This window comes from Sycon ciliatum, chromosome 2 (genome assembly GCF_964019385.1).
Source record: "Sycon ciliatum chromosome 2, ocSycCili1.1, whole genome shotgun sequence".
In the NCBI taxonomy this organism is placed as follows: Eukaryota; Metazoa; Porifera; class Calcarea; order Leucosolenida; family Sycettidae; genus Sycon; species Sycon ciliatum.
The window spans coordinates 34,950,211-34,961,395 of record NC_088644.1 but is presented as its reverse complement, the minus strand read 5'-3'; the positions used below and the strand labels follow the sequence as shown (position 1 = coordinate 34,961,395).

General features: G+C 47.0%; 1 protein-coding gene across 1 annotated transcript; it reads left to right on the top strand.

Annotated features, from left to right (window-relative positions):
• The first annotated feature begins 8,116 nt into the window (after positions 1–8,116).
• Positions 8,117–10,945, top strand: LOC135809808 (usherin-like). Its single transcript, XM_065323236.1, has 2 exons — positions 8,117–8,400; positions 9,312–10,945. Exons 1-2 carry the CDS (start codon positions 8,243–8,245, stop codon positions 10,276–10,278), a joined length of 1,125 nt encoding a protein of 374 aa, XP_065179308.1. The 5' UTR covers positions 8,117–8,242; the 3' UTR covers positions 10,279–10,945.
• The last annotated feature ends 240 nt before the right edge of the window (positions 10,946–11,185 follow it).

The window sequence follows — 11,185 nt, the reverse complement described above, 5'->3', positions numbered from 1 at the left end:
CTCCGATGGCTCAACCCGCTGCAGCTCCGTGCGACGAATCAAGATGAGAATCATGTTTCTTGCTTTCCTGGGCCTGGCCATGCTTATTAGCCTGCAGCACAGTCAGGGTGCTAGCGTGGATCACCCTTCTCTCCGCACGGCACTCACTGGAGACTCCGATGGCGATTCCAAGCGACCTACATGTATACTACCGGTGGTGATGGCGAAGCTGATGAGGACGACAACAGGCAGGCTTCTGCCCAAGACGAGGAGGGTATTCTCCAAGACCAGCAGCGTTTGATTTTCGCTGGCACGCAGTTGGCAGACGGCCGAACCCTGAGTGACCACAACAACGTTCAGCAGGAGTCCACTCTTCATTAACTAAAAAACGGTACTTCGCCTCCGTGTTGGGATGCAGATTTTCGTCAACACTCTTCCTGGCTAGACCATCACTCTTTACGTCGCGCAAAGCGATGCTATCGACAATGTGAAGACCGCGATTCAAGACGAGGAGGAAGGTCATTTGTCTGACGCCGAGCTAGCCGCTCTGAGTGACCGGCTCCACCAAGATGAAGATAAAACCTGGCTCGCCCTCCGCCGTAGCTCCAGCCGCCACGGTGGCTACTAACGCTGATTCCAGGTATGGCATTTTCTTTCCTGTCTTCCTTCAGTCTCCCTGTTCTCTTCAGTCTTCCTTTATGCGAGTGTGTGAATCCAGTTTAGTTTGGTAGGCGTCTGATCATGGTGAGCCACGGCTTACCCAGCTAACGTGGGACAATGTGTGTGACAATGCCCCTTATAGGTATAGTGTATTCAGTTCGGTTTTTGACCTGCGATGTTCCTGGCGGGTTGTGCCAGCGTTGTGCAGCAAGAGTGCTGTGGATTTTCAGGTCCTATTTGGAGGACAGTTCTTTCCCCTTTTGACCCCGTGAGATCGTATGAACCTGGTGTGCTTCTACTTTATGATTTGTTATCAGTTCATTTCTTCTGTCTATTCTAAACGTTATCATTTCCGATATAATTTTGCCATCTTCCGGTTGACGCTGTGTTCATAACTCTTCACTAATTTTTTGAAAATCACGAGGGCGTGATTATCTGTAGGGAGGGTGTAGTATCCCTGCCCGACCAATACGGAAGTAGTACGGAACTAATACGGAGCTTTGCCTGATGTATATTTAGTGTATCTCCGTATGTAAGCGTACGGCGTCTGCTGCATAAAAGCGGCTGCGCATTTCTGTTTTGATGAAGATGAGATTTTGATAATAACGAGCTATTCAACCTCCAGGTGTGCACCGGAGAGAAAGTCAGTTATTTTGCCGCTTCTTCTTTCACTAATAATTATATCTCAGGTGTGTACCTGAAAGTAGAATAAAAGTAATTCTTGTTGATTTCACCGCGCCTACCACTCGGCTACCCATTACACAGGCTAATGGATTAAATGGAATGTGTGCTCCAAGATCACCGTAATATGTTGTGCTCTTCGATCCTTGACATCACTACCACAATGCAATTTTTCTTATCCACACATCTCCAGATACTGAAGTGAATACTGGAGTGTGGTGGTGGGGCCCATTAGGATCACCCGACCAGAGGTCTCGACTTCATAGCTCGATGAACTAACCAAAAACGGGAGATCGGGTAGGGAGAATTAAATTGCAGAAAAGAAGAACAAGACGAACAAAAGAGAATGAAAGGAAAAGGACATATACGAGTTAAGAGTAACTATCCATCACTGTAACTAGATACTATATACAGTCAGAAAGTGCAACAACTAAGCACAAGACTGACAGAGTACTGAGAAATTCGAAGTCTCGACACCTAGCTTCAACACATCTCCGTAGCGCTAACCGACAGCTTTCCAATTGGGAAGGTTCAAGGTTATGGAAAGACCAAAGAGGAGAAGGTAAGCGCAACGAAAACGAGCACAAGCTACAGTCCCAATGGAACAAAGAATGTCGATTGTTACTGGACGATGACGAGACCAGTAGGAAAGCTTCCCCCTTCTTTACTTATCTTTGATATTTATGAGCCACGCAAGTTGGGTGGTGTGCTGCTTTGCTGCTTCGAATTGTACATGTAGACGCTTTGTCAAGTATCCTACTGGTCTCGTTATCGTCCAGTAACAATCGACATTCTTTGTTCCGTTGGGGCTGTAGCTTGTGCTCGTTTTCGTTGCGCTTACCTTCTCCTCTTTGGTCTTTCCATAACCTTGAGCCTTCCCAGTTGGAAGGCTGTCAGTTAGCGCTACGGAGATGTGTTGAAGCTAGGTGTCGAGACTTTGAATGTCTCAGTACTCTGTCAGTTTTGTGCCCAGTTGTTGCACTTTCTGACTGTATCTAGTATCTGGTTACAGTGATGGATAGTTACTCTTAACTCGTATCCATATGTCCTTTTCCTCTCTACATTTACTATTGGCTCAACATCCGAGATTTAAAAGAGAATGATAAAGCATTAAATAGAAGTTTAAGGATTGCAATAAACAGAATCAGCGTCATTTCACTAAGGTGAAATAACGTTAGATAATTTTAGAACTAACTCTGCCGTCATCATCATGCATCAACTACATCAAATGTTTACCAGAACGGATTTTCATGTCACTATCATCAGTGGAATATCGTTTGCCTTCACTACAGTCACGATAGTCCACTGATGGTGCATGTAGTGACATGAAAATCGATTCTGGAAAACGTTTGACTTCGTTCATGCATGGTGATGACGGCAGAGTTAGTTCAATCTATTGCTTTACTAAAATTGTTGTCTCCGCGGCGTTTATTCATATAAAAGAGAATGAAAAGATTAAAATTGCTCAATGAGCAAATACTACGTTGAGTAGTGGCGTGAGCGCTGTTAGATGTAATTCCAGAGGAGACGGTGTGTGAGGAGAGAGCAAGCAAGCCTCTTACAAGAGTGGCAGAATCAGTTTCTAAAGGGGAAGTGCATCGATTTTTCGAGTAGGGTTCAGAAGAAAGACAATTTGATATCGGTTCGAATGGCATATCTTTCGCTTCCGTACGATAAGCCAAACTTGCCAAATCGCCAATTGTATACTCACATTGTCATAGCCACCAGCGGAGTGATGACGTATGAAAGGCTTAGCTCCACCACAGAGTAGGTCGATCACTGCGGAATTTGGTCATTTTCAATTGGTTTATTGTATTCACGAAGTGCAAGAAGGGCTGTGTTCAATGCTGTTAGTGCAGTGAACAGTTTGTTAGTTGTTAGTTGTTCTCTCGGTTGTGTACTGGGACGTGACACCGATAGGAGAAAGCTGGAGTGCGGAGACATCAGCAGACAAGCGAAAATAGTGACGAATGAAATGCTGAAATCTTGGTTGGGACAAATCAGACGTTCAGCATTTCCCCCAACCAAGGACCATGCCGTTTTCTCTTTCCACTTCCTGGAGATGGATTTGATGCTCCCTGGCGACTCTCCTATCTCTCATAACATCTTTTGAAGCCAGGTGAGACGACGGGTGGTGGAGATTGACGAATGAAATAATGTAGTAGGTTTGAAAGTCTGCTGAAAATGTATCAGGAGAGATGGCGAGTACCAAGCATCTTCTCCTAGAGGAAGCCATTTCCTAGGCACAGTCAGCCTAGGGAAATGCAGGAGAAGGCCGATAAACAGCTCACGGCACAAACAGCATTGAACACAGCACTTCTTTCGCATCGTGAATACAATAAGACGATTGAAAATGACCAATTCCTGCAGTGATCGACCTTCTCTGTGGTGGAGCTAAGCCTTTCGTACGTCATCACTCCGCTGGTCGCTATGGCAACGTGAGTATACAATTGGCTTTTTGGCAAGTTTGGCTTATCGTATGGAAGCGAGAGATGCGCCATTCGAACCGATATCAAATTGCCTTTCTTCTGGACCCTACTCGAAAAATCGATGCATTTCCCCTTTAAAGTGTTCTTTAAAGGTGGAAGGCCCTACAGAATATGCTCCCTGGTCTCACTGTGCATCTTGATTGAGGAGTGATGGCTGTGAGTTCCTTTTCAAAACCCAATGTACTGTAGATCTTTACGCATCCAGTTCTAGGAAATCCTGATTGAAATATTCCTACGCTCAAAATGATTGGCCTGTGAGTATTGTATCCATGCATCCTCGCAACACCCTTTCAACGGCCTCTGTGCTACACTGATCAATGATTGTCCAGACATACATGTACATGTACATGCAGGCCATGCTCCCAAGAGCCTACAGAATGTGTACAGGGTGTACATCTGTGTGGGCATGTATAGTATAATTATGCTGACACATGTACATACATTGTACAATGTACAGCCATGTATATCCTGTGCAGACGGTGTGACGTTTTGGGAGCCTACAAAGTACTTCGATTTGTAGATACCCCTTCCCGCCGATCCTCCTTCTGACCGCGATACTCGTGTGTCCAAATACTTGTAATGATGCCGTCCTGGTCATATTAGACATCATTTTACAATTTACATGGATGCACATGCACCAAGAATAGAGATACATGTCCAACTCGACTTCTTCCGCAATCCTGCCCTGGCCCTCAATCGTAAATGCCACGGAGTAGTCTACCGTGGTGGGTTTGCCCGGCCGATCCTAGAATATTATGACATGCAGGTATGGATGAGCGCAGCACTCCCTGCACTAGCCAGGCTAGCAGTCATTCAGCGTAGGGCACTCGATGCAAGCGGCGATGCCTGTTACCTGCCTAGCCTGGTCATCCGTCGCACTATTGCTGCCCTCTGCAACCTCTTCAAGCTCCACTACCTGAGTGACCCTGCAATAGTCAAAGCCCTTCTACCCGGCCCCAGCCCCAGCCCGCCCAGCGCCCGAACCACCGTCCGCGCAGTCGCGAACCACCAGCCGTTCCATCTGGCAAAGCCCGACCACCCTGTGGGAACGATGTCCTTCCGTCCTTGCTCCACCCCATGATTGTGACCTGGAATTGCCTGGCAGCATCTATCCTCGTTGGTCGCGCCTCCCAAAGGGCAATGCAGACCTTCGAGAAGAAGATGTACGGCCGCATGCGCCAGATGGACTGGTATTCGTTTAACGACCGTCTCTAGCCTCTTCCGGGATTATTGCCATGATTCTCCCTCCCCAAGCTAAATTCGTGCCAAGTCTGAGTAGCAAAATTCCACTTCAACACTTGTGTACACTTCATTTGCCAATCTTCTTCACTCCCATTATCTGTTTTATTTTTTCTATTCTCTGCTGTGTTCCAAATTAGGTTCTCCCACTATCCTAAATCTTTCATGTCGCCCGTGCCATGCTTTCCCCTCAATTTGGTGCCCCTGCCATTCGCATAATTATGTCGAGACCTTTGCTCGGTTGAGCATGGTAGGCTCGACCAGCACCATCTCACCTCATGCTAGCCCCATGTGCCTGCCAGTGAGTTCTGTATCTTGTAAAAAATTATTGACATTTGGCTGAAGTACAGTGGAGCGCATGCACTGCACTGTAGACATCCATTCTATTGCCAGTATGCGGGAAGCTGGGGAGCAGAGGGTGGGGGGGTGGAGGGGAGTTTCGGGGCAAAGATTGAAATAAATATCTCAAAGGTGTAGTAAAGCCCAAGTGCATTCGCGGTTGTAGGCCTTTAAATTTTGGTTTGAAATTTGCACCCTCCTGCGGAGCCCACGCTGCTTTGGCAGTGGCGGAGGCTCGCTTGCCGACGTAACCGTCGGAGATCATCATGAACAATGGACTGACTAATTATTCACTTGTCCTGTCTTTATAAATAACATGTTATTGGATATGTTCTTGGTTTAGTTTTTGGCCTTTTTCGTGCTTTGGAGTTAATAACATTTTCCTCAATCCAAAAAAAAAAAGTAAAGCCCAAGTGCGTGCATACCTGTACACGTACTTGTAAACTATAGTGTTCTGGTATGTCACATTGCTGTAGGTCTGGAGCACAAACCATTCGCATGTAACACAGCTTCAAACTCTTCCCATTCTTTGCACCATGTCAGGTGAAACATCACATGGAAAGTATTGCCTGATCTCCATTATTTTGGTAATGGCCCCCTGGCAATCATGCAGCACCGTTTTTGATGATGCCGCGAGCCTACATCATCGTGTACAGTGAACATCTCACCTTCTCTTTTGCCTTCCGCCCGACTTTCCTCGCAAATTCATTCGCTTTCATCACCAAGTGTTGGAAGTTGTAACACAACTGCCCCACATCCAATGAAGCCGGGAGATATACACTACACTCTTCAGTGATGAAACACTGGCGTTTCTCTTGTGTTGATCATACATCTGATCACAACTGCCACATGTCGTCTTCTATAGGTACCACAAAGTGGTCAAAGACCGAAAATCCCATTCGCTGCATTCATGCTTCCTTCGTCCCACGAGTTCCCAATTAACGGTGATAAACTGTGGGTCGCAGCACGGCTGGAAAAATCCTTCCGCTTCAAAGCAGAACTTGGTACACTCTGTTTCTCAAACGTTGTCTTAGATCATCCCAGCATGCCTGCCTGCATACACATACCTATAGGTTCCAATATTGTTAGAATGCGTTGTTGGACGTGCAGAGTGGACGCCACGCATGAAATAGATGGCGCACTGCAGGCAATTGTATCATGAGCACTAGAACATTGTAGTACATATTGAAGTACATAAGCCTTCAACAGTTTATAGAATGTCACAAAACGCCTTGTCTCTTGGTGTGTGGTGTGCAATTATTATTGTCTAATGGAATACCGTGGACGTGTAGAAACGTAGTTCACATGTGTTGTGATGGTTGTTGTCTAACCTGTTTATACTGATACGATAACATGTACACAATAGTCATGTTTGTTTCTACAGCTTATGTCGATGGTCCACCGATCCCAGGATATCCAGTAGAAATCAGACCTGTCGAGAGTTGAGTGCGATCATGTCACGAATATGCCACGATCCTACTCACAACAATCAAGTACAACAACGTTTTTGCAGCCTTTTCCTCAGAAGGTTGTGCATATTCCACTAGGGCCTTGCCATTGCGTACCATACCAATAACATTATGTTTACACAGTCACGTCGGAGGTTAGGATTTGCGTCACTAGCAAATGGCTGATAACAGTGGCACTGTCACGGATAACGTTCACTAGCACTGGGTCAGTCTGTAGCCAATGCATCGTGCAAGTACAGAATTCACCAACAGCTACAGTATTATCATACTAAGGTGATGGTCAAAGGTAGCCTAGGTGAAGATCCAGCCGTTGTACCCCGCCAACGTCCGACTGCGGATACTAGTAGTATCAGTCACCATCATGTCGGTTCACGATGCATTGAAAGCAGCCGTCATCTGCGGGTCTGCACTCGCTCACATATTTCCGCGCGGTCAGGTGTCGCGATAGCTGGGACATAATTTAACCCAATAACTACAGCCAGTGAACACTTGCCGGAGAAGGATTACGTCAGATATGCACACCTGTGCCATCGTCATAACTGACATAAGCAAAGACTGTACAGTAATATTAATCGTCTGTTCGTCAGTGGTGGCTATCCTCTAAGGTGATTTCGTTGTTATTAACACTTTTATTCCTCTTTACAAGCTGTATCACTGGCCATGATCAAACCTATGAATAATCGCGGTAGGTTGATGGATGCTGCGTGACTTTGGGATAGACCTGCTGCAACATTGATATTAACTTTATCTCGCAGCTGCACGCACTGTAGCTTAGTCCCCGTCTCAACACGTGTACACGTGCACACACAGTGGTGACCACTAGCTCAGCCCGATTACATGCCCAGCTGCTAGTCGCGCCTGCAGTATCCAGCTAGCCTCGACTTAGATATCCCCGACACTAAGCAGCAGCGCGCGGATTGGTCTAAGGCACATGTGCATGCATGGCAGATGCACACACAGACTCTAGACCTGTATGGAGGAGGCCCTGATCTCATAACCACATCGGTACCTGACTAGATCTGCTGCTCTTATCAGACTTTGCTCTCTAATCGAACCGATGGAAAAAAGAGGCTACAGCGTCCCTACAGGTAACCTCAGGACGTGGACTAAGACCAAAGCGACTGATAACATGGCATTTCTGGCGGCCGGTCCTACCGTTTGGCGTTTGAACTATCCACACGACTGAATTAATAACTCGCGTCTACCATACCTCGCTCGCAAACGCATAAATTCGAACAGCAACAGAATGCCAACATCACAAGCGAATCATCTCACTGAGGGCACTGTCTTGAGACAATTTCTTCTCAGAGAAATTCCTTAGCAAGAAAGAGAGAGACAAAGAACTGCAAACCAATTTTCTCAGGGTCCTTACTGCTGGAAGCGGAGATGTTGTCGTTTTCATCCTTTGTGGGCATCGTTGTCCTAGCGTCTGTGACCAATGCTCAGCCATGGCAGATGGCAGCTATGTGTGGTGGTAATCAGATCAACCCCAGAGAGCAACTCTGCTGCAACAACGAACCTATGCAACACGTCGCCCCACCACAGTAAGTGTGTGTGTGTGTGTGTGTGCGTATGTGTGCGCGCGTGTGTCTGTGTGTGTGCGTGTGTGTCCTCGCGCGTGGATGTGTTTGTGCGTGTATGTGCGCGTGTGCATGTGCGTCTTCCGCTGTGCATAATTTAATTTGCTTGGAGAGGCGTGACGGTGGTCTGCGACACATTTTTGTCGCACATCATTTTCAACTCGGCTTATGCAGACACTCATGTGTTGCTCTGAATTGTTCAAATCATTATGACTAACGCCATCCGATAGATGGATTAAACATTTCGTTAACATGTTCATCATGTGACATGTCGTTGAAATAGGAATGGACAATGCCTCGCTGTTTCATGTGATGCAGCTACACTCACGGGTATCTTGATGCGGACATTTCAGTAACGTATTCACCTTTGAAAGTGCAACCATCCCCAAAGCGCATTCCGGTACGCTTGAAAAGGATAAGATGGCAGGAAGTGTGGGGCTTGCTTCACCGTAAAATCTCTGCATATGGCGTGGAGTTGCTGGCGTTTGACTTGGGCATGACTATTTCAGCAGGAAGCAGGCCGTAGAAAAGTAGGTTCGCTATCAAAACTTGATAAAAAGGAGATAGAATATCAGATGTACACGTACAATGATATGTAGTTGTTGGGTCGATCCGTCTAGACAGTTATATTAGGGTTTACTCGGGACGGTCATGACCAAACTTAGTCAAACGTAATATGCTGCTGCCACCTATACTACTATGTTACCGACGTGCTACAAGTTCGTTGCAATGATAGAACATGTTACATGTCCCTAGTACTGACTACACTTTGCGCGTTTGACCACTAAATTTCTAGATGTTTCCTGTTGTACCCAACTAGAAGGCTAGCTATGGGCCACCAGGACTGATGCCTGTTCTGTTGTTCTTGCGCACAGGTTCTCCGTGTGCTGCGAAGGTCAGCCAGTAGACAACCGCACCGAGGCATGCTGTGGAGGCGTCGACACGTACCATCCATTGGAGGAAGGCTGCTGCGGAATCGAGACGTACGAGTTACACCAGGAGGGCTGCTGCGGCGGCTTCGTATTCGAGCTGGGACGCAGGCAATGTTGCGGCAACAGGCTAGTGAGCAACTCCTACCTCTGCTGCGACGGCAACGCCGTGAAAGTTGGCCGCAAGAGAGACTACACTTGCTGCGGAAAGAAGGCCGTCAAGAAGGGCCAGGTCAAGTGCTGCGGTAACACCGACGGGATCAAAATCACCGACAAAATCACGAAATGCTGCAACGACACATGGACGTACAAGTCCACGGAGCAATCTTGCTGCGCCAAAGATAAGGCTTCCACCGAACTGATTGTCTACCCGGGGGCCACATGCCCTGGCTTCGAGGCACCGACCACCAAAGCTGCTGAAGCAGTGACATCACCGGCCGTAGCCGCAGGAGCCCTTCCTCAGCAGATAGCGTTCAACCCAGCATTCCAGCTCTACTTTCCGAATATGCCAGGGGCAAAGCTGCCAGCTGGTGGACAACTACCCGCGACCAAGAAAGCGTTCCAAGATGCATTCCGCTACCCAACTGGCCATCGTGCTGCCCCTGCTGCTGGCGCTCCACAGGCCCCCGGTCAGCCGGGAATGCCATTCATGTTCCCGGGCATGCAGATGCCTGGCATGCAGATGCCAGGCATGATGCCTGGTATGCAGATGCCCGGGATGCAGATGCCCGGTGGTGCACCAGCCGTTCCCACTGCAGTAGCTACAGGTAACCCTGCCGCGCCTGCCGCGCCTGCTCAGGCACAGCCGGGACAAATGCCACCTGGATTTAATGCGTGGAACATGTGGAACATGTACCAGAAAAACCTTCCAACTGCTGCAGGAGGCAAGCCCGCTGCCAAGCCACTCTTTTGATTTCAAGCCACCAATCGAAGATCCAAACTCTAGCCATCTTGCAGCCGCGAGGTCACACTGCAGGGAGATACTAGAAAACGCAAATGGAATCAGTTACAGCACAGTATCTGAACCCCATTCCTACGGCTCATCGAAAATATCATGGTGGTCCATGATGACCCGGTCTGTACCAGCTGTATCTACTAGTACTCTATATTTCTCTCTCCTTCTTTATCTCTTCCAACCCTTGTTATCATTAACACCATGGACGCGGTACAACGTCGATCGTGTATCCATCCAATTCGGTGATGGAAACACACCACAAGTGTCATAGCCGCATCCGTGCGCACCTTGATCAATACTATACTACTTCGAAATGCATGAATGCGATAATATTATTATACTTGTTTCCGTAAGACTAACAGTGATCAGTCCTGTCACCGTGCACTAAAGATCTATTGACACTACAGAAGCCTTCAAATGGAATAATGTATTTCTAGCGACAATTATATCAATTCGAACTATAGCTCGCGAAGCCCGGGAGCTGCAAACAGAATAAATTTCTTCTTTTTATGTTGACAACTGTTACGGCAATGCATACAATGCTGTACATACGTTCACAATGATAATACATGTATGAAAAATGATAAAAGAAATGAAGTGACAACAATGCCTACCTGTCAATTGTGCTTAACCAATGAATGTAGTGTGATGGATGGGATTCGAGTGAAGTAGTGTCAATTACTTCACTTTATAGACACAACCAAGGAACTACACGTTACGCTAGTATCTACCATTTCTGTACTTCACTTGTCAACTTGTTTTATTCAAAGCCCCACATGTATGTGAATAATAGCAAGAAGGCACAGGAGAAGAGCTAGAGAGAAAAGGGAAACCAAGGAGGCGTCCAGGTGGAAAAGGAAAAGTC

Coding starts and splice junctions, on each gene's coding strand:
- LOC135809808 (XM_065323236.1), top strand. CDS start 8,243: ATGTTGTCGTTTTCATCCTTTGTGGGCATCGTTGTCCTAGCGTCTGTG. Junction 8,401..9,311: donor CAACACGTCGCCCCACCACA/GTAAGTGTGTGT, acceptor TCTTGCGCACAG/GTTCTCCGTGTGCTGCGAAG.